We start from the raw sequence: 23,535 nt of genomic DNA, 5'->3' as shown, positions 1-23,535 counted from the left end.
TTATGCAGAAAATTAAATGCCATGCAGTCCTCGTTGCCCTCACTGCACGCCATGCCAACTTGGAAATTGCCGCCTTTCTAAACGTAGTGAAGTCTCGTTTACAAGGTGCGCACAGAACTGATGTGTTCTGGCAGTGACATGGCATCTGTGGTGAAAATAAAAAAGCACAGTCAGCAGTCAGACATCATCAGAGCCCCTGATTTTTTCTGGCGGCTGCAAGTAATCATGAGTGACAACCCAGGAAGTCAATGCGGGCCATTGGAAAGGAGCTCCAAGTCGCAAAGTCTACTGTTGGGCTAGCTGGGCATGAGGACTTGAGGTACCATTCCTATGTCATGAGGAGGGGGCAATTCGTGTCCAGTAAAACTCGGGAGAATCGTCTGCTCTAGTCCAAGTGCTTGCTAAGCAAGCTGAAGAGACCTGAGGAGCCTGGAATGCTCTGTTTTTTTTTTTTAAGATGAAAAGAAATTTGACCAAGACCTAAAAGTTAGCCACTGTAATTACAGGTGGCTTTGCACAAGTGCTGATGAGGTGCCTACAGTAAAGCACACAAAATTTCCATCGTCTGTGATGGTGTTAGCAGTCACCAGCAACGAGTGTGACATCATGCTGCCACACTCTTTTGCAGAAGAACTCTGCGTTAGTGCTGCCACATGTGTGGAGGTGCTTGCCAGCTTTGTAAAGCCCTGGATGGAGACTGTTTCAAAAGGAAGACCTTATGTCTTTCAGCAAGATCAGGCTTCCACACAAACTGTCTACGCCACCCAGGAGTGGCTGGCTGACAACTTCTATGACCACATCACTCCCAACTTGCGGCCTCCTAGTTCTCCGGATTTAAATCCGCTCGACTACTATGTCTGGGGCATCATTGAGAGAGATGTCAACAAACAGCCACATAATACAAAAGACTTGCTGAAGGCCACCATTGCCGACTCTATGGCCAACATCTCTAAGGACCACGTGATCCGTGCATGCAGCTGTTTCCAAAGCCGAATTGAATCGGTTATTGCTGCAGATGGCGGATTCATTCAATAATTGTGTAAATAAAGCGTAAGAGAAGTTTTTCCCAAAGTTTGGTGAAAATATGTATTTTTGCTGGAGGTATTCTTCTCGGCCTGAAGCCAACATTGTGTTCTCAAATACCTCGCACACCCGGTATGTACTGTCTCCTGGCGTTAGCATATTTTTATTGGAACTGTGATCAATAAGTTTTAAATGTAATTTTTTGTATTGCTGAAAACTCTTCTTTACCTTCTTCTAGCTCAGTTAAACAGCCTCCTTTAAGATGACTTCTATTAAGATGAGTTTTTTTTTATAAGGGGAACAGTTTCCAAGCTTCATTCCCAGAATTCGGAGCTTTTCAGTTCAGCTCAGCTTTTGGTAAGATTAACAGGGTTTTAAAGGTTGTTTGCTGTTTTTCTTAAGGGCCTACTGTTTACAAAGACAGCTGTTATCAAGAGTGCAAAGGACTGAAGGCATAAACTTTGCAGACATTTGTTATGTAGCTCATAACTGGTATGCATTGGCATTCTTGTGCTTGAGCCTTATTGGCAACCGAATTTGTAACAGCTGTTGATCAGTGTTTTCCTGGTGTAGCTGCAGCTTTTGAAGGTCCGCACGGCAGTTCATATGGAATGTTCTCTGCACTTGAAGAACATTACGTAGATGCAGCTAACAATAAGTGGTGTTACAATCATTGTGCCGTATAGAAGCTTTTCTTGTGGGTTCACTTATTCAATGAATTTGTCACAATGCATTCAGACTTTATTCTTGAATAGCCTGACCCTACATTTTTTGGAACCCTCGCTGTGATGAATCAAATGTAAAGATAAATTGAGTTATCACTGATGCAAGAGCATGCTAAGCTTTTTTTTTTTTTTCAATAGCCGAAGAGAAAGCTCTGGCTGTTGGTTTTACCTCGCACTTTGTTCTCGTCTTCCGGATTGCCATGCCTGTGTGCATTTTCAATACGTTCTTTCTCGCATTGCAGGCTTTTATGACTGGCAAGCTAAAAGTGAAGGGGAACCTGCTACTTATGCAGCGGTTGAGGGAGCTGCTGAAGCCACCAAAGGATTCAGCTCCATCAAAGCCAGCTTCGGCAGATGCAGCTCCCGCGGTAGGTGTTTTTGGTAGTGACTGCTGGTGCCACCAAATGATGCACATGCCTCTAGAAGTATAGCGAAATCTTGTTAATTTGAACTTTGAGAGGCCTTGCTGCTAAGCTTTTGGCTCTATGATGCCACAACATATAGGTTTTGCCAGATAAAAAAAAAATTTTGACAGGAAATCGAAAAAACAAATCAACCCAGCACTGGTGTGTGCATTGTGTAGTTTATGCATACATTTAGGCACACCCAGGCTTGGAGCTTAATTGTGCTACTGTGCTGACTGTGATGCAGTTTATTGTGCTGATAAGTAGGCAGTTTACATGAACACACTCGCAGCAATTGGTAGTGTCTGCATTAGCGATACGTCGTCAGAAGCATTTCCACGACTGTAGCAACTGCTTAGAATGCTGCAATGCTCATTCATGAACTGCACTGTTGGGAGCAGCACGCTTGTAAAAACAGTCAAAGCACCCACTCTCATTGCTTATGCTGAATATTTGAAAAAAATTCGTATTAGATATTCGATTCACGAATGAATTAATAGAGCATTTGCTGTTTGATGTGTATACAGTAAAACCTCGTTGATACGTTCCCATTAGTGCATTTTCTCAGCACCAACGTTCGCAATCGAGAACACAAAGAATGATCTAATAGAGTTGCATTTCTTTACCGGTTCATACGTTCCCGAAAAACACGATTTTTCTATTGACAGCTGTCAGTGGACAGCACGCCGTTGTGTACTGCTTGTCACTTGTGTAACTTTGCATTTATCGACAATGTTAACAAACAGTGTAAAACAGTGTAAAACAAAGCAGCTTCAGGCAATCATGTTTGCTATCTATTGTTTGATAAGAATATGGCATCCTTTAAACACACAAGCATGAAATTTTGGATTTGAGCGGAGCGTATTCATTGCTGGCTTACTCACACATGCATGTTATGTGTCCCAAATCGTCATCTGCCAAAAGCCGAAGCATACATGATACAGAACCACATGCACGATCAAATTCCGGATCGTAGCAAGTGTTTCCTGCTTTTTTCTTCCTGCCGATGCGGTACGGCAGTACCCCAACCCTTCCAGTTGTCTAGGACCAGTGGCTCGTTTTATGGAAGCACAAAAACGTGACGCTCAATATTTCTGTTATTCCTTGGGTGCCACAGGCGGCACTGGCATTTCAAAAGTCCATTCAAGAGGGCCTTGTGAAATAATGTGCAGATTTTTTTGTGCACACTTCGTTTGATGGAATATGCAACTGCAGCTGACCTTATTGCACAAAAGTTCATGGCATGCTTTGCGGCGAGATGCCGAGGTGAAGCAAGGTAGAGATGGAGTTTGTTGACTGTCACAATTGAACGCCTCAATGCCAGAATTTTTGGCATTAAGGATGTCATCAGTTAGTTAGTTACATTATGACGTCGTCATCAACATTGATGTATTCATCAGATGTCGCACCCACTATTGTGTTATGACAAACGACATATGAGTTTAGCAATTGCTGGAACAGTGCAGCAGGACTGTAACACTCGCTGGCTTCATTACAATTGTCTAGTGCATTGTTGGCACTGCCTCGTGTATGCTGATTGACGTGGCATTTGTTGTAAAGTAATATAAGCTGCCAGGGATGCCTAGATTCCTTTGTTGTACAGGCAGATTTGTTGTAGTGGTCTTCATTGTACAGGCATTCACAATACATATAAACAGTAAGAATTAGGTAATGAAGCCTTTGTTATGCAGGTCATTTTTTTGTTGAGGCGTTCGACTATGTTGTGATTTCATTATTCATTGCCGATACGATCTCGATCAAGTAAGGTGGGTCGTCACCGCAAGAATCAGGAGGCGATGATAAAGGCGGCTGTCAAGATGATGAAAAAAAGTAGAAAAGAATGTGTTCACTTCATTGGTACATGGTTGTGACTCTGTCCAAGTCTCGAGCGGTTCTGCCTAACACGGGGGCCAGGACAGCATTAAATAACCCCTCGTGGTCTTGTGGTAGTCGATGTGTCCTTGGAAAACTTGGGGAGCTTGTGGAAGTGGCAGTGCTTTTGTCAGGTTGTGAAAACGACAACCTCTTCCTCTTCGTGTCTTATTCTTTGGTTCCTCTCCTTTGTGTATGCTCAGGGCGTAGAGGGTTGGCACTTCTTCGGGGATGAGAGAAATTATCTCAACATGGGAAAGCAGAGTGGAATGTTTTGTACACTTGAGAGGTTGAAGTCCAGGACAATCATAACATTGCTGAAAATGTGAAATACCGTTTCATGTTCAGAGTCTTAATTTACTGTTTTTACTTTTCTCAACATACCTAAAGCTTTTTTTTTTTTCATGCAGTTTGCACTGTGGCATAGCTGTGTAGTTAAAAGGGTGTGAAGGCCCTCCTGGCATAGAAGTTGCAGTTATGGCTTAACAAACTTACCCCCATGAGCCAACGCCTATAACCTAAAGAATTTAAGGTTTTTTTTTTTTCTGACATCATGATTGCCATGAGTAAAGATATAGTGTACACCATATTACGATAAACTGAGATTATCCATGTTGCATATAGAATTGTCTGCATTGAGCTCATTTCACTGATGACCGTGCTTGTTTTTGGGCTCATTTCAGGCGTTGTCATCAGTGCCTCTGAAAAGTGATGATATTTTTGTGTCTCTTGAAAAGAAGATTGCGAGCAACCCTGATCTTGCTGCATCCGTCCAGACCATCTTCCAGTGGGACATCAAGAAAGACGGGCAACTTGCCAAGCAGTATAGTAAGTTATATAGTGCCGCGTTTCATTCAGGTGTTCTTTACAAGTATCACATAGTGCTTCAAGTGCTTCATTATTATAGCTTTTTATGCAGTCTCGTTTATTCCTTAACTGCAAGTATTCAGGTGCATTTTAAACTTCCAAAATGATCCAAAAACATTCATGTGAACAGTGTTTTCAGTCACTTGGCACATGCTGAATATGAAAGATGGTTTGTGTGTACAATGGCATATTTATGGATGTGCAGCAGGCGAAATAGGCTGTGCAGAAAACCTGAAGGTGTCAGCAGGTCGCAAAAGATTTTTCAGCTGCTTGATTGCATCAGAATTCTTTGAATGGAGACTGATATGGGCTCAGTGGAACAGGCTCCCTCATTGTTTTTCCTCGACTACAAAAAATTAATTGAGAGAAAGCCTGGGAGTTCAGCCTAAATCGCCTACAGCATTTACCCGTCATGGAACCTGTACGATTTTCTCTTCATAGGTTTCTGCTCCAATCATGTGGATGGCAGCTCACCATGTACAAGAGTCAGCTCTCAGAAGCATCTGTGCACATATTTGTGAATACAGTAAAACCTCGTTAAACCGTACCTGGTTAAAGAGTAGTTTCATATTAAAAGTAGTAAAGTTGGATTCCCAACTCAGCGGCCATTGAACATAATGCGTTCTGTATCTGCATAAACTGTACCAGCTTATTGCGTACATATCAGTTAGCATGTAGTGTTTGCATTTTTCATAGCACAATCGCGGCGGTAGGTTGGCCAGGCAAAAGAAAGAGCCTCAAAGATCATAACGGCTTCCAAGTGCAAATGCAGAGGGTGCTTGAAAGGGTGGAGCCACCTTAACATCAATTTCAGCACCAAGCCAGAGAGCGTTGTGGCATCATGCAAGCTAAGACTTGTGTCATGCCGAAGCACAGACATATACCGGGTGCTCAGCATAAAAGCAAAATTGGACATCGTTCGTGCTATCGAACGTGGCATGAAGTCGGCGCTGGCACGCGAGAAGGATCTACCATTGATTACGGTGTGCAGTGTGTGGAATTTGTAGTGCGAAGGAGAAGACACTCAGCAGTGCTGCTGGGACCATGAAAATATGTCAGCTACGAGGTTCAACTTTTCAAGGTCAGACTTTTTGCCATCATTGCCTCTATAATGAGGATGGCACGGAAAGTGACAGCACTGGTGATTCAGGCCTGACAGTGGCAGAAGCTGTGCATTACGTCAACCTCATGCTGGTGTTTGCTGAGTAGAGGGGGCTGGCGGAAAAGCTGGTTCGTAGCTTAAGGGAGTTTGAGGCCACTGACGTTGCTGCTAGGCTGTGGCAGCATCAAATGAAAATAACAGACTTTTGTCGCATGAAATGCATAAATACTGCATGTTTTTTGCCCTTTCATCGCATTCTCTCCAAGTTCCATTTTTGACAGGTGAGTAGGTGGTCTCATGCCGTTTCGGGTAAGCACTACTACCGTTTAGTACGTACTTTTCCCGAGCTCCGGCCAACTATGGTTTAACGAGAGTTCACAGTTAATCACACCCTGCCTGACTGCATTAAAATGATGTGATAACATTGAAAACTTCTCTTGCAGTCCAGGAACTGTGTGAGGAAGGCTCTTGGTGGGTTAGAATCTTGACAGGGAAGCAACGAATTGAAACTTGGAGGCACATTCAACAGTGCATTTTTTGTTTGTTGTCTGTTGTCCTTAGGTGCTGAATGCTATTTGCTCATCATGCAGCAGCTGCTTTGGCCTAAGAGGTCACACATACAAATACAGTTTCTGCTAAATGAAGCTGATAGGTACAGTAGTCACAGTTAATGAGCGAAGTGTTGCTTCATGTTTTCTTCTGTTGACAGCCCTGGATTTGAAAAATGGCAAGGGAGCTGTCTACCTAGGCACACCTAAGCAGGGAAAGCCTGATTGCACGTTTATAATGGAAGATGAAATCCTGCATAGTATCTTCAGTGGAAAGCTGGATGCTCAGAGGGTATGTCCTGCTGTGTGTGTTTCTTTGATTGTTGGTGGTAGTGTGTGTGTGTGTGTGAGAGAGAGAAAAGTATATATGCTGCATATATCATTGGGTGCATAGGAAATTGGACATTGATGGATGCATTTTGGGGATTCTAATCAAAAAGCTAAGTTTATTGCTGTCCATTTGATACATACAGCAACACTAGAATAACCATTCCTAAAGGTGACATCATTGTGCCGAACTAGTCATTATTGAGGGGCTAAGTGCCTAAACCATGCTAAAAACATCCTTGCTTTTTGTTATGTTTCCTGCAAGAATAAGCTGCACTCGTCAATTGATTTTCACTCCTAAAGTGAAGCTTCTTTAGCATCTTCCTGTGGTTTGGAGGTACAGTTAAACATATATATATATATATATATATATAACGAAATTCTCAATATAACAAAGTATAACTTTTTTATAACTTCTTGTTCATAGAACACCATGTATTATAAACCTAAGTATAATGAAGTGTGTTTATAAGATTTCAGTATAACGAGTTATAATTAAATGAAATTAAATTATAATGGTGGCGGTAACATGATCAAGTGCGCATGAAGAAAGGGAGGGGGCACAGGTGATTCCATGTCTCCTCTAGCCCTGCCATGGCTGCACATGGCTGTCAGCATATGCAGCCCGTGCACCCTATCTTTGAGGGAACCTGCAGTGGGTGCAAAGGGGGTTAGCCGAGATGGCTGTGGCTTCATGTGCACTGTCTTCCCATGCCTTTAGTGCTATAGTTCATGTAATATCAAGTTACGTATTAAAAAAATGTGGCAGATGAAGTGTTCGATCCCTCAGCTTGTGCATTTCATGATAACATCGTCCCAGTCCAGGCAAGCGACACTATCAGCCGGGGGGGTGGAGTGAATGTGAAAGCGTCACCAAAACGTTTCACTGAAACTGCTCATACATATTCTTCAAACTTGTAGCACAGGTCCACTCAGAAGTGTTTCAAGATGTATGCAACACATTTTAAATATAATTATTTTCATTGGTGCATTTGATGCTCTATTTTGGCACTTGGAGGTGTGATAACAATGAAATAAAAAGTTATAAAGTGATGGCATAAGGTAACACTGCTTAATTCAATAGTAATCATTAAGAAAAAATAAAATTCCCTAATACAGCATAATATGTATCTGTTGTAGTAGTCTGTTGTTGTATGGTACCTCTTGGTGGTAATAGATCGCCCATCACACTATTCTAAACCACTAAAGTGTTCCAAAAGGACCCCATTAAACATTTAACATCAATATAATGAAATTCTTGATATAACGAAGTATTTAACTTTTCGTAACTTCTTGTCCATAGAACACAATGTATTTAGAACCTCAATATAACGAAGTGCGTTTGTGTGCGATTTCAATGTAACGAAATTTCTTTTGCCACCGCAATGGAATGCCAAGACAATAAATGGAAACTTCTGCGTACGGAGATGGTCAAATGATTGAAATACAAATGGCCGCGTGCAAACACAACTCTCAAATAGCGTGCCGTGCCACAAGGGTGACCGCCGAAGTGGAGCCGCATCTTGTTCCGTATAAAGTCCAAGTGCAATAATGCCCTATCGGGCCCCGCGCACTCTCCGCTTTAGGTGCGAATGGAAGTGTGTGAGGGTGAGACAAGATGGGGGGCTTCATGAGTGTGGTCCTCAGGCACAACCAAATGCAAAGAGGGGGAGGGGAGCGAGCTCATGGTAATGCGATCAAGCGCGCGCACGAGGGAGTGGGTGGCTGGGGCAGAGTGGGGGGTAAGTTGGTGCGCGTCTCGATTTCTGGCACGTCTTGGCCATGGCTGACCGGGAATGTAAGCGCGACTGAGCGCATACGCAGCCGGACACCCTGCCTTAGAGGTAATCTGCCGCGTGTGCATAGAGTGGGCGTGCCGAGAGGGCGTGGCACTTCGTAAGCTGTCTTCTGATGCGTTCAGTATTGGAGGTTGCGTAATCTGGAGTTTCGATGACCCCTTGGAGTGAGAGGCAGACGAAACATTCGCTCCCCGCTGCCGGCGCTTTTCCTGGTAGCGTCGTCATCCCAGTGCGGGCAACGCTATCAGCTGTGGGGGCAGAGGGCACATGAAAGCGTCGCTGGCTACACTTAATTCGTATCGCCGATGTGAAGATATAGATGGCGTACGTGGCATGAAACTGTATCATTCGTCGCCGACTCCTAAGTTTATAAAAATGAATTGTTTTCTCATTCAAATTTGCGTTTTTCGATTGCCCTATAATTCGAATAATTCTGCGGCCCCTTTCCGGGTAAGAAAACTCGATTGACGACTGTATTTATTTGCATAAAAGGTCGAATTTCAGTACAACGAAATTTCTATATAACGAAGCAAACTGCCGATTTTACCGACTTCGTTATATTGAGGTTTAACTACCTTCCTTGAGGGACCAGCTGGCCATGTGCTTGGAATCTGTGCAGGCAGCATTATTTAGCAGGCCAGACAGTTGAATGGCTTTACACTGTCATACCTTTATTTTTCTCTACTTTTGCTTCACCACGGACTTGCACACCTTCTCCCACATATGGGCGTGTTCAGATAAGCTCAGCTGGATATGTCTGGTCGGCATTTTTACTGTTGATCAAAAAATTATACTTTATTGTCCCAGTGCCAAGCACAGCAAAACCAATCGTAGTTTTGCAAGAAAAACTTGTCTTCGTGAAAAAAAATTTTTTTGAAGTGCCTGGTCAGTCAGTGGCCCTTTTCCTAATTTTTCTGTATCCGAATTTTGGTTAGCTTACAAAGACCAACTTTTGTAGCTGCTGCTCTAAAAATGTATAGAGATAGACAGCGGGTAAGTAGTATTTAGCTATTTACGAGGACGTATCACCTCCATAATGTGGTGAAAACAGGACATTGCGCAATACTGACCAAAGCCCAGATCTGTGAAGAGCACGATTTTCAAATTTTTTCAGCCTGCTGCCATGACAGTTGCCAAAATTTGAGACAAATATCTTCACCCTAGTTGGTACTAAAACATTTACAAAAAGTGCTCAAGTTTAGGCCATGTTAGTAAATTAGTGATACCTTAAAATTCTTTAAAAAATTGATTTTCTTCAAAATTCGCCAAATTAGGTCTGTTGATTTGAACTAATGTAATCTGGAAAAAGATTTTCCATCATTTTTGTTGTTTTGTAATTACAAAGTGAAAAATGTGACCAAATAAACAGTATGACTGCTGTGACATGCGAGGTCTACGCATGCTCGTGGTTGCAGGTTCCTTTCTTTTACAGCACCAAAATGCTCCAGGGTTCGGAAAGTGAGGATTGGCAAAACAGAAAATTTATGGCTGAAGACACTCGGCACATTCTTGCGCAGGAATTGCAAAATCTGTCGATGGGCACAACGCCAGAACACTGGGGAATCGTCAGATGGCTTGGAGTGCTTGTTCTTTATATAGGGCTTGCAAGAGCATGTCCAGTGTGCAGGTTGTTGGAAACAGAGTGCAGAGAATGCGAGGGAATTCTTTATTGCCGATCGCAGGGTAGTGCCTTGATCACTGGGGAAGTGCACATTGGAAATTGCAATGAGCCAACACTACATGGTCATGGCAACAAACTGACAAAAATTGAAAACATTGCTCTTCGCAGATGTGGAGGGACAAAATCTGGAATTCTGCCAATATTGGGCAATGTTCTATTTTCACAATTTATTTTCTCCACATCGTGGTGATGATACTCAATGGTAAATAGTTAAAATCAATGCTGTTTACCGCAGTCTAGCTCTAAATATTTTTGGAGCCGTAGCCACAACAGGTTTTCTTTGTGAAGCTGACCAAGATTCAGATTTTTAAAGAATAGTTAAAAAGCACTTGTGACCGGGTGCTTCTAATTTTTGTGTGTGTGCGATAAAAACTGTTTCCTTGTAAACCAAGATTGATTTGGTTGTCCTTGGCACTCGGGCAACAAAACATAATTTTTTGATCAAAGTTAGATTGTTACCGGACATGCCCGTCCAGTTGAACTTATCTGAACACGAAGCTGTATCTTTAATAGCCACAAAAAGGTAGGCTTTTCTGCAATGCCAAGTTGCCTAATGGTTCAGCACGTCAACATTTCAAAGCTTGAAACTGAAAAGGAGAAACACCTCGGTTTACTCATACCCTGCACATTGTTTGGGAAATAGTGCTAGGTTCTTCTTGAAGCTGGTTATTGTGGAAAGCAAAAAATGTCATGTTCTCGCAGATACACTAGGTTATAAAGTACATAACATTGCAGTGACCTCTAAAGCAGTATCAGCACCTGTTTTCTACTTGCTAGTCTTGCCTGGTAGAAGCTGAAGAGAGTGGACTGTGCTTTGCTGGCTAACAGGCATTCATGACGGGCAAGATGAAGATCACTGGCAACGTGCTGGCCAGCCAAAGGCTTCAGGAGCTCTGGGAGCAGGACAAGGAGGAGAACCCAGAGGATGAGCTGGCTGCAATTGTCCAGTCGGCCAAGGACAATGAGGCAGCTGCAGCTGCAGCAGCTAGTGCTGATGGGGAGAGGCCACCACCTCCAAATGAGGTGAGCAGGAAGTAGTAAGGGGAGGCATTGGTCTTGAACCAAAAATCGTTATTAGGTATGCTGCTGAAAGCCTGCATATATATGTAGTGTGCTGATTTTTGAAAATGAGGTCCTTTTTTTGTTTAAATATTGTTGCAGAAGATTAAAAGAAGCTTGCGTAAGATAACAACCAATGGAGATAAACAAAAATAGACCTCATATTGGGTACAAGCACTCAACATTACATATATATACAAGTTTTCAGCATCATACCTCAAAGAATGAAGATTTTTTAAATTTTGTATTTAGAACACATGTCCCCCATTAATTTCTCTATGCTGTGCTGGTTCCACATTGTTGAAAAGTTTGTATACTGCTTGTTCATGTGGCAAAACAGCAACAGGGGTCTTACTTGCATTCCATGATAGCTTTGCCACAGCACAGTTGTGTAAGTTGGTGAAACATACACAATGTATTATGGAGAAGAAAAGTTAGAATTGGCGCAAGTAATAAGTGTAAATAACAAGGCATTATTTATTTAGTATGTTTTGATAGCGTCTCTCAGACACCAAAAAGACAATTGGACACCAAAGCTGAAATGCACGACCAGTTCGGGTTCCAGTTTTGGTCCCACTGTGATGCCCTGTAAAGGCTGCATTGCAGCTTTATTATAATCTCAAATGCTCCCCTGAAGCCTCCATTTGATGGTATTAGTACCTTTACTTTTTCTTGCTGAATAATCTCACCATAGTACTTATCTGTATTGCAATAAAGTTTACTAAAACACATCCGTCAGTATAGAACACGTATACGAGTCTTTTGTCTTGTCAAAAAGATGGCATGTGGTCTTGCAACAAAAACATATTGTTACCCTTCAATCATCATAGCCTTTCTGCTATACTGTTACTTTCACTCGAATGAATATAGATGATATATTTTGTGTTCTTCAGCAAACAAGTTCGGTGATATAAGATCTGTATTTCTTACTTTCCTGGGATACTAGCAGTACAGTCAAGTAAAATGCCTGTGTTTTTGGCATATTTACTTTAATATGTGTTCTTTATATACATATATACTTTTCTTTTTCAATTTCCTCGGCAGCCCCCAAATACAATCAAGTCCGACTTCATCTTTGGCATCTTCATTGAGTACCAGAAGCAGGAACCTCTGATAGCAAGCATTGTCAAAACCATCTTCCACTGGATCATCCTCAAGGATGGCAAGAAGGCCACTGAGTGGAGTGTGTATTGACCTGTGCACCATTCTCCAACTGCAGTGTTCTAATGACTATGCATGCTGTGATGAACCAAGATCATGCTTTTACATTTTGAGGCAAGGATACCAGTGAAGATATAGAGCATGAGCTGTTGCTTTTTATATGGAATGAGATTTCCTTGCCACATTTAAATATTTCAAACTTTTTATTTTCTTACTCAATATTTTGCATTCCTGCCTCATGCTGATCTGCCGGAATAATTTGCTGGCACCAAGTTTCAGAAATGGAAAGGTGTACGGTGCCCTAAGATCATATATGACTTGCCCCTGTGCATCACTTCAAGGATTCTGGGGAGAGGCCAGGACCAGACTGCATGCAAACTAATGGAGGCATATCACATAAAAAAAAGGCCAAGACTGCATTCGTGTTGTCCACTTCTCTACTCTTGTGTACTGTCTGCGCGCCTCAGCTTTTTTTTTCATGGGCTCATTCTTTAATACTCTATGAAGACGTAGCCAGAAAAATATTTTACATGAAGAACACCAGGGTGTCTACCAACCGGGAAAACCAGGAATTCTCACGGATTTTGAATAGTCTGGAAATACTCAGGGAATTTGTGCATCAATCAAAGAAAATTATCTGTCATTTTATTGAAAGGCAACAAAAGTCTCCCTGCTGCTGGCTCGAATAAGAAAGAGGAATCGCAACGAATTGTCTTTGACGCCATGTCGTCTGCTTGAGGAGCTGCCAGTGTACAGTCACCGACCGATTTTTTGGAAGCCCGATTTTAGGAAAATGCCCGATAATGTGGGACGACTTTGCGGCACCACCATGTGCCCCATAGAGTCAATGTATAAGAACGTCTGTAATTTCAGATGCAAGAACCCTTCCCTGTCCGATTTTCCGGACTTTTTGCCACAGCCGCAGGCCCGAAACAGCATTAATCAGTCAACACCGCTGCTTTATCTTACCGCCTCGAACCAGTGCTCTCGCATGCAGATCCACTTGCAGCCATAGCCACCACCGCGGCAACGTGAAGCCTAGCTGCTTCGTCATTCGCTATTAAGATTCTTGCCGTTTGGTGCCGTATGTTTCATTGACAGAATTCGCCGCTGTCAGCAATGGCACCGACTTCGCCTCTGTAATTCTCGCGATAGGCTTCGAAACTTAGGAAGCATGGCGCATTGCATAATGCCAGTTTCCGAATGGCAGCTTCGCCTCAGCACCGGAATGTTACACGGTGAAGCGTATTGGAAGTATTGCGGTGAAGCTTAACAAGCGCGGGAAGGGGCAATTGTGACAGGACACAGTACGTATTTCATAATTATACACGCGTGCACCTGCTGTCTCCTGTCACAGCATGAGCGCCGATATGCCTAATAAGCGTACTGCAGGCCTTCAGAGCTTTTTCTGACGTGCCTGTGAAGATTGGAGCCCTTAAGGGCAGTAAAAGGCATGCATTCATTTTTTTGGACTGCCCAATTTGATTTTTCTGACGTTTTCGTGGCTCCTAGGGAGTCCGTAAAACCGGACGTTGACTGTGCAACTGGCCAAGAGGATGATTCGAATGGTCCGTGGGGCAAACACGCGGCAAAATGAGGACAAGAACAGAAATGACCATCGCATTGAGGAGCAATCGGAGAAAAAAACTCTGTTGCCGTTTTGAAGGAGCTTGAGCTGAAAAAGCAAAGTGTTGGCTGATGCAAAGGTGCAGGTTATCCTCATCCAAACCAAAATAAACTCTTGAAAGTAGTAAAACACAAAACGGAGTCATTGTGCATGGGCTGAGAGTGTGTGAGGACATTTCAGGTTGACTTTCCGGCTGCTGAGAAAATATCACTTGTGACAAAGTTCGAACCTAATACCAATAATCTTGCTATGACTTGATAGAGATAGACAGCTCATTTTCGAAAATATTTGCTTATGTGTGCATCTTTTTATTTGTATTTAAAAATGTTCTACTTGATTTGCAATGGGCTTTATCATTATTCTTTTTTGAAGATATCTTATTTGCTGTGCATTCTACAATCCCCTCCCTTCAGTTTTCTATATTGAATAATATAAACACTACTACTTACTATTCAAACTGGATAAGTTAATTTTTTTGTAATGCTTACTTGAAAGTGACAGCGTCGGGCGACGTGGTGCCCAGCCTTTCTTGACATAAAATAAAGTTCTGTGTCGCTCGGGGAAAAGCTGGAAAACTTGTGGCAACTTAAATATGTCAACTTGGTAAACACCCTGAACACAAGCCAGACAGCGCCCGTGGTGTCCAGTCTTATGTTTTGTGTTTACTTTCCTCTTTGTTTTCTTATTTCTTCTTTTTGCTACAATGACTTCATTGTGTGAGTGAAATTGTGTTCTTGGTGCTTACAACATCACTGGTTCCTGCATTTACAGCTGTGGATTTAAAGACCGGCAAGGGAGATTTGTACAAGGGGCCTCCAAAAGGCATCAAGGCTGATGTCACCATCACCATAGATGATGAGGATGTGATTCAGCTCATGCTTGGAAAGTTGAATCCACAGAAGGTAAAAGTGCTTTATATAAAAGTGCTTTATATAAAAGTGGCTCACTGGAGCAAGCTATTCCATTCTTGAATAGTTATTGGAAAAAAGGTTATTTTAAGCTACTCTGTCTTGTAGGATTTTTAGCGTACTTTCAACTTATGGTCTATGCGTTGGGAACAGTAATGAAGCTTTAATATTTACTTGTCCCTTTGTATACCATTCTCACCATGGTATATGGAATGAAAAAGCTTTGGGCATAACTTTCTTTATCACTCTTTTAATGTCTCCTATTTTACACTTTCCTTAGCTCTGAAATTTACACCTTATTTATTTAATACATACTGTGTGCATCAATTCTGTACTCTCTAAAGTTTATCGATGGTGTGTGTCTTGGAGAGTCCCACACTACACTGGTGTACTCAAGGATGGACCGCACATAAATTTTCTATAGTAGTACTTATGTGGACTGATTGAATGCTTTAGAGATTCTAACATAGAAAACCTAACATCTTTCCTGCCTTGGCAGTTACTTAGTTAATCTGTTGCTGCCATAGCAGTTCTGCAGGTTACCAAATGCCTGAATATTTATGCTTTGTTTATTACATCATTATTCAAACCAAGAAAAATTTTAGGGGTTCTTTTTTCGAGTAGATGTCGCATTGACTGGTTTCATTACATTCATCTGCATGCACCATTTAGTGCACCAATAATTAATCTGATCAAGACCATTCTGAATTAAGTTGGCATCCTCCATACCAGAATTACCCTATATGCAGTCATCCATAAAGAACCCCAACTGTGGTGTCAATGCTTCGTTAATATTCCTGTACGACAAGAACAAAAGAGACGCCAGGATGAAGCCCTGATGTACAGCTGACAAAACTTTTTGTGGGCATGACTGAACCTGTTTACAACAAACTGGTGGCACTGTGTCAGAGACTCTTTAACCCATAAAACAACGAATGGGTGAATGTTATATTTGAGCATTTTTTTTCAGTGAGCCAAGACAGGGGTATTGTATTGGATGCCTTTCTGATGCATTCCACTGAAAGCTGTTTATCTAAAGCAGATGCAATATTGTGTCTGAATTTCGTTCAAAGTGTAGTGCTAGCAAACCCATCACAGAATCCATCTTGGCAAGATGCAGCCAGACAATCAGAATTCAAATGTGCTACAATGCTGATGTATAGAATATCATCAAGGATTTTGCATGCAACACGTGTTAACTATATTGGCTGATAGCTTGAAATGTCACTTCGCACGTCAGGCAAAGAGACAATACCTGTTTTCCAATGATCAGAGAGAGAAGCCTCCAGTAGCAATTTATCAAAATTAATTTCAAGTACTTCGATAGTGAGACGGCGCATGATCTGAAAAGGAAGGTAGGCAAGTCATCCGAGTTCGAGCTTTCGAAGGGTCAGGCCCTCGAAGGAATGATTCAGTGCCACACAAGCTGATTACAATGTCATCCATATCACCTATCGCTTCGAGTAGCATCGGTTCTTTGGCAGAAGACACTATTGCTGGAGTAAAAACAGAAGTAGCTATTCAAACATTCTGATTTCTCTACATCTTTAAGAACTGCCACGTCAACATCTACATGAGTAAGGGAATTTTTACTACTTCATTGCTGTTCTTTTTTTTGCATGTTTCCTAACTCTCTTGGTTCCTCTTAGGCTTGTGACTGCATAGCATCAGAATAGTTCTTTGGAATTACGGGTTGGGTTTTCTAACTTCTTGAGATGTCTCTTTCCTTTGATGGTGTTTTGCAAAAGGTGCAGTACACTCTCTGCCTCCTGCGGGAGCTGGCACAAGCTTTTCATAAACCAGGGTTTACTTTTGCATTGCCATGCTGTCAGCACCCACAATGGGACATATCACTCTGACGATTCTAAGATTTGTTGCCTAAATCTTCTATTTGAAGAAATCGGCATTTTATTTTTATTTTTAATTCCGGGGCAGTCAAGTCATCTGTAGCCCTCGAGTGGAGCATCTATTACCAGCCAAGTGGTACTTTTGGGACATAAAACTCCACCAGTGAATATAGCATTTTTCAGACAGTTTTCAGATTCGTTTACCAACCAGAAATGCTGCACTAAACTGAAGAGGCTGCACACATTGTTCTGTTATTTGCTGCTAATGATCTGCTTTGTCTGAATACGTGGTGGTGTCTGAGCGCATGGTGCCATTGTGGGTGGCACTGTATGTACTCGAGTGCTGCATTGGTTTATTATGGGATGCTAAGTTAAAAATAATGTTCCCCTGGAGCCCTATTCTTGATTGATAACTTTCCAGGGTACTTTCACTTCTATGTGTGTGACTTGCACAATGCCCCACTGTATTGATGGGCGTTCTGCCCTCTTGCAAACCAGTGTCTGCTGGAAGTGACTGTTACAGAATATGGCCCTCTTATTTTTTCTCAGACAGCAGATGGCAGCACAAGCTGATCATTCGTGAGTTACTCTATAAGTTATCTATAAGCAAAGCATCAGATAAAATGCTAAGCTTTCATAGATTGCCTATACTTCTTAGGCATGCATGTGATCATGGGTCATGACAGCTGAAAGATGTGAATGCACATATTCAAAAAACAGCACTGTCACGTCCATCATTCCTTGTGTGTAAAGTAGGCAAGCTGCCATGTGTACTTGCTACCTTTCCTGGTGATTGTCTTTCACAGGCTAACAAATGTGCAAAGTTATTGCTCAATGCAATACGCGCATTTATGTACCTGAGGTTTCTCGAATATTATAAGTGGTTCTATCCGTTGTCTTTGTGATACGATTGTAGGTGCAACGCGTATTGTATAGTACATTCTGGAAGGCACACAAGCACCAGTCATTATGCTGGAATCTTCGATGAGTCATGTATAAAAGCCGATACGCTCGACTCGCAGATCAGATTCTCAGCAATCGCCAACTTTGTACGCCACTATCGTTCTGCTCGAGTGTTCCTTATTTTGCTGGGCACAAGTTCGCCCATTAAATAGTTCAGTTCATAACTCGCAGTTTTGACACTGCATCATTCTTTGTCACTACAACGGGACAGTACAATCCTGTGAATGACACGAGGAATTGCATGCAATCCTACATTGTCTGAACTGAACCCCCCCCCCCCCGCACAACTTTGATGCATCTTGCATGTCACGGGCTTGCGCAACTTCTGCAGCACTGCGCTTTTAAAAAAAATCGATATTTTTTGTAACATCCTGTCGTACCGCAAGAGCTTTCAATGTGTCATGTGACATTAATTCTGCAATTTAACTGAGAAGAAACCTGTAAACACCTATATTTCAACCAGCAGCATTGAGGAACAAGAAGCAAAAATAACAGTGCCTCTGCTATTTACACTCTGTCGGGCAGTTCCTGCGAAGTATAGACACGACCACAAATTGTTGCTTCTCTGCAACATGGTGGAGCCTGTTTTGACCATGTGAAGGCCCTTGGCAAACAGTGGCATGTGGAAAACAGTGGTGCACCTCTGGCTCCCTAAAGGGAGCCTATACAGTAACTCTAGTCATTCACTTTTTGGGGCACACATCACCAATAAAAAGATGAAGAAATTTGGGGTGTCATTTGACAGCATGAGAAACAAAGCACATCAAATAGTGGTTCTGGCCTGCTTCTTTCAGCTTAGGGCAATGCAATCAGTACTTGAGGAGTGAGCATTCAAACAAGAAAATGAAACCTGTTGCATACACAGTGTGGGGCTCTTTTATCATTAACAAGTACTCCCACAAGCACTAAATCAGCATTATTGCTGCCTATGCAAATGAAAAACGTTATTCAGAGGAGGACAGAAACAGTTAGCTAAGAAAGCAAGAAGAAGAAAGCATGAAAATTGTGCACGTGAACCATTCTACCACAACATGCGCGAGAGCTTTTGCTGTAGTGGAATGCAGTGTTGGGTGATGCAACTAGACACGCATAGTTTGAGCACAGGACCTACATTTTCAGTGATGGTGTTCATGTCAAATAGGCTACCTATCCTAGCATCGTACCTGCAGAACCAATCTGCTTGTAAGAGGACTGATTGTTGACCATGGTTGACTTTGCTGGGTAATGGGCAATTGTTGCACTGCATGTATTCAACTTTCTCAGTACACCGGTTGTTTTCATATGTAGAAATACATAGGTGCTACAGAGGATGTCATATTGTATTCGTTGTTTAGGCAGTATTAGCTGTTATAAAAGAACCTTGCCAGAAATTAAGTTTTCCTTCAATATTAGCAAGCATATTGGAAATGAGGCTGTGTAATGCCTTGCTACATTGTCTTACAATGTATACATAGACACTTTATATAACTTTCAATATAGTTTGCCAGCCTATTGGTTGTGTAACCATTTTTATAAACAACACATTTGGGCCAAGTTTCTGTGTTTTATAGAATTATGTAGATGTCGTTTCCATAATGAAACTATGCATAAAAACCAATTGCTAGCATGCACAGTTCATGGTTTGGATTTACTTGAAGTACAACCAGTGCTGCTGTTAGTTTGCCAAAAGTGCAAAGTTGAAAATTGCATTTGAGAATTGGGAAAACATATGTCAATTGCCCAGCTACGTATTGGAAATAACATTCATTTTATTACTGGTGTCATCATGTCGGAGACATATTCTGAGTGAACTGTGCCGTTATTTCTTTGACACAGGCATTTATGACTGGTCGTCTGAAGATCCGGGGCAACATCATGTTGATGCAGCGCTTCAACCTGTTGTGGCAAGAAATTCTGAAAAGTGGAAGAGTGCGTGAATTGAAGTTGATGAGCCCCCTACTCTCGGATGGCACGGTAAATTGCATTGCCATACAAAAGGGCACACTTTCCTTTGAAAACTAGTAACTAGCTGTGCTATCCGCAGATCCACTATGATGGACTGCAGTTGCTCAATGTCTACAGGGCTCCACTGCTGATCGTGAGGCTTTTGCTTCGATTGCTAGCTGTGGCTGCCTGCATTTCAAAAAGGCAAAATGCAAAGTGCTTGCCAAATTACATGCCTTTCCTGATTTGTTAGAAAAGGCTTTAATATGGAATAGGGCCATGGTGTGCAGATTTGGTTATACTGTTCCAAGTCTGCCTTGAACCACGTTAGCTGGAAAACTGGTTCCAGTGGCTCATTCTGAAAATGTCTGACAAACTTGCTTCCTTTGCCTAATGCACAATCATCACACTGGATCACTTGGAGGTCACAGCAGCTGGGGCAGATGTTGTGTAACGAGTCTTGGGCTCTGTATTTTAACCTGAAAGCAATGCACATGTATTCAAATGTAAGCAGAAACCGTCATATCTTCAGCTTATGTATGCATCATTTCTTTGTGTCTAGCTTTACAGGTCTTTTGGAAAGCTCTGGTTAGTCCCATTGCACTACTAACTGGAGACATATGGTCATGCATCAATGTGCTAATCATTTGTATCATGAACAGCCCAGCTTCCGAATTTGGCTTATGACACACTCTTCTTTTTTCTTAACACCCGCAATCAGTTGTGGACATCCAGCTTGCGTGTTGTATCATGACTTCGTGCAGCAGGCAAGACTTCTGCTGTGATACAAACAAGTGGTATTACATTTTAACCACTTAACTGCTGCGATTTTTGTTACAAGTCGCAACTTGTAGCAATTAATCCTGAATTCCCCACTATGGTGTCCTTCATAGCCTATAGTGTGTCAGTGGTGTTTGTATCAATTGATCACACGGTGTTAGCTTCACCTTTCTGGGTTTTTTTTTTGGCAGCCCCTGAGCAAGGAGCTCTGGAGTGACTGTGCCTTCTTTGTGCTCACTAAGAAGTTGGCTCACCTGCCAGATCTGGCACCTAAGGTGCAAGCCATTTATGAGTGGCGGATTATCAAGGATGGCAAAGAAGCGAGCAAGTGGAGTAAGTGCGAAGAAGGGAAATTGACTGCTCATCCGTTCCTATGCAGCTAAAGGCACTGGTCACTGCAGACATTCTATATTTTGGCGGAGTTCACCGTTTGCTTAATCTTTGCTTTCGTTCGTTGAGCTTGCAAGTTCATTTGTTCAATAAAACATTAGTTTAAATCTTCCTAAGTCAGAGTTTCGTGCAGTTAAAGCTCTGTGTGCTCTCAGGGTTAATGTAATCATATGATTTACTAAACTATTTGATTACAGGTTAGAGAGAATGAAAAATTGCACTGCTTAAACATTCAGATGCAAGGTCACAATCAGTACTCCGGGACATTAATAGCATTACTTTGGTAGGTGCCAGATGTTATAAACATTTTAGTCCTTCAAACTGTTTTGTTTACGTATACGAAAGTCGTAATGTTTCTGTGTGTGTCGCACCTTACCCTTTGTTCATTGACCTGGAAATAACACGGACGTTGGACCAGCAACTACTAGCTTGTAGAAAGGTGATAAGTTTTAAGCGAGCAGTTATGTCTCTTGTGGCCGCCGCATGGTAGACCAGACGTGAAATGTTCCATTTCTTCACTGCTCTAGCACTGGACTTGAAGAATGGCATTGGTGCTGTGTATCGTGGAAGCCCCAAGGACAAGCGTGCAGATTGCGTTGTACTCATGGATGATGATATCTTCGCAAACCTTGTGGCAGGAAGGGTTATGCCCCAAGTGGTGAGTCTCAAGCTACAAACAGTACAACTAAAAAAAGTGGTTGTCTTTATCATTCGATGCCGTAGGTCGGCATACTCGCTCACAGATGTAGTGATTGATGCTCGCTCTACATTCATTTCACAGGCGTGAGGTAGAACATTAGTGAGTGATGAAAGGTGTGAGTGAACGTGAGTATGAATGGGAGTGGCTGTCATTGAGTGCGAGTCAACATTTGTATGAATCTCTCCATTTTGTCTGCTGCTGAAGTTCCGAGTGACTGGGCTGGGGTACACGTCAGAAAAAGGCAGGCACCCCCAGCCAATCAACACTTCAGCAGCAGATGAAATGTACATCTCCACCAGGTATACACTCGCAGAATAGCCCCTCCCCCCTTGGCGAGTGTGAATAGATGAGTGTGAGCGCGAGTGAGCGCCACCAAGTATGAGCAAGTGTCGGTGACTATGAGTGCGCATGAGTAGGAAGGTGAATGACGGTACATAGCATGCGAAAATGTGAGTGAATATGAGCGAGTGTCTGTTTCTTCCGCCAACCTATGTTTGTAACGTAACAGGAAATTGATTTCACAAGGACACAGTGGAGGGTTCTCTGGCAGGTGCGACCACACCCTCTCCTCTCTCTACTTTCATCTCACTGTGTGCATGTATATAATGTAGTAGAAAAGCTGCCATTGGCAGCTGCTGATGTGATTGTAGCTCTTCAATAACAGCATGTGCTCCACTTGGAGACGATTTATTTCATTGACATTGCTTTTGCCTCACAGTTGTTCTACTTGTACACACAGAGAACAAACCTTTCTGCTTGATAAACTCGGCTGGTGATGTTTCTTTTGTTTTTGTTGTTTTCTTTTTTTTTGCATCAGTAAGTTGCCCTTTTCTGTCTTTCTTTGTTGCATGAGCTGTCCTTTGTAGAAGAATGGGTGATCCATTCTGTCACCTGTGCTTTTTTTTACCCAACCATTTGTCACCACTTCCAAAGGTCAAAGAAGTGCACCTGTTTTAGGTTGTGTGGAATGGCTCTGAAGTAGAAACAGTCTTAGTGCATATAGTAGGCCCATTTAGATTTACTGCAGCATGCAGCCCACTCGATTTATTCAACATATTATATATGCAAGCCTCTAGTCATAATGCACAGTTTATATTGTGGGTAACATTTGTAACAGTGCTTTATTTATGGGTTGCACTCATATTCTTTTTGAATACCAGGATGCCTACTGTGTAGCGATATGCAGCACTTTACGATGAGTAAAAATGTAATCCTTGCAACTGTATCTGCGACATATTCTTTTCTTGTTGAAATTCCAATTTTTCGGTCTCTCTTTATTCCAGGCATTTTCAAAATATGTGAAGGTGGAAGGAAAGCAGGAGCTTGCTGACAAGCTTCACCCACTCTTCCTTTCTGCATCAAAGCTTTGAACACAACCCATCATAATTATTTTAGCTTAACACTTGTTATTCTTAGGGGCTGATGGGCAATATGCAATGGCGTGGCACTGATGTTCTTATTTTTATAATGACTTTATTAAAACATCTCGAATATACTTATGTGCACAGTATTGTTGCCATGAACATATAGCTTCATTAAGGTTTTCATATGTACGAATAAAACTATATTTTTCATTAAAGCACCTCACTTGTGTTATTGCAATTTTTACATGCTGTGGAAGTGTGCATTCTTCGCTTGAGCATGAATTTCGGTGACCAATGAGGTAAGAAGTACAGCTGGAGGTGGTGCTGTGTGCCATACAAGTGCACATAAAGGCTATTAACTAATCTCTGCTTCATAAATGAGGACAATTTTCTTTGCACCATTTTTGCACCGGCCCCTATTGAAATTTACCGAGGTAATCGAAACAATATGACTATGGAAACACC

At 42.1% G+C, this 23,535-nt stretch overlaps 1 protein-coding gene across 1 annotated transcript in view; it reads left to right on the top strand.

The window, feature by feature from the left end:
• Positions 1-23,288, top strand: part of Mfe2 (peroxisomal Multifunctional enzyme type 2) — a 46,925-nt gene extending 23,637 nt beyond the window's left edge. The window contains exons 21-30 of the mRNA XM_065432438.2: positions 1,991-2,116; positions 4,708-4,852; positions 6,703-6,833; positions 11,177-11,371; positions 12,452-12,590; positions 14,967-15,097; positions 19,729-19,866; positions 20,808-20,949; positions 21,534-21,664; positions 22,990-23,288. Of these exons, the coding sequence (XP_065288510.2) occupies positions 1,991-2,116; positions 4,708-4,852; positions 6,703-6,833; positions 11,177-11,371; positions 12,452-12,590; positions 14,967-15,097; positions 19,729-19,866; positions 20,808-20,949; positions 21,534-21,664; positions 22,990-23,076 (1,365 nt within the window). The 3' untranslated portion in view covers positions 23,077-23,288. The remainder of the gene's footprint in view (positions 1-1,990; positions 2,117-4,707; positions 4,853-6,702; positions 6,834-11,176; positions 11,372-12,451; positions 12,591-14,966; positions 15,098-19,728; positions 19,867-20,807; positions 20,950-21,533; positions 21,665-22,989) is intronic.
• Positions 23,289-23,535: the final 247 nt, after the last annotated feature.

Source organism: Dermacentor albipictus, chromosome 1 (assembly GCF_038994185.2).
Source record: "Dermacentor albipictus isolate Rhodes 1998 colony chromosome 1, USDA_Dalb.pri_finalv2, whole genome shotgun sequence".
NCBI lineage: Eukaryota > Metazoa > Arthropoda > Arachnida > Ixodida > Ixodidae > Dermacentor > Dermacentor albipictus.
The sequence above is the reverse complement of the archived record's forward strand: the minus strand, read 5'-3'. Positions and strand labels throughout refer to the sequence as shown.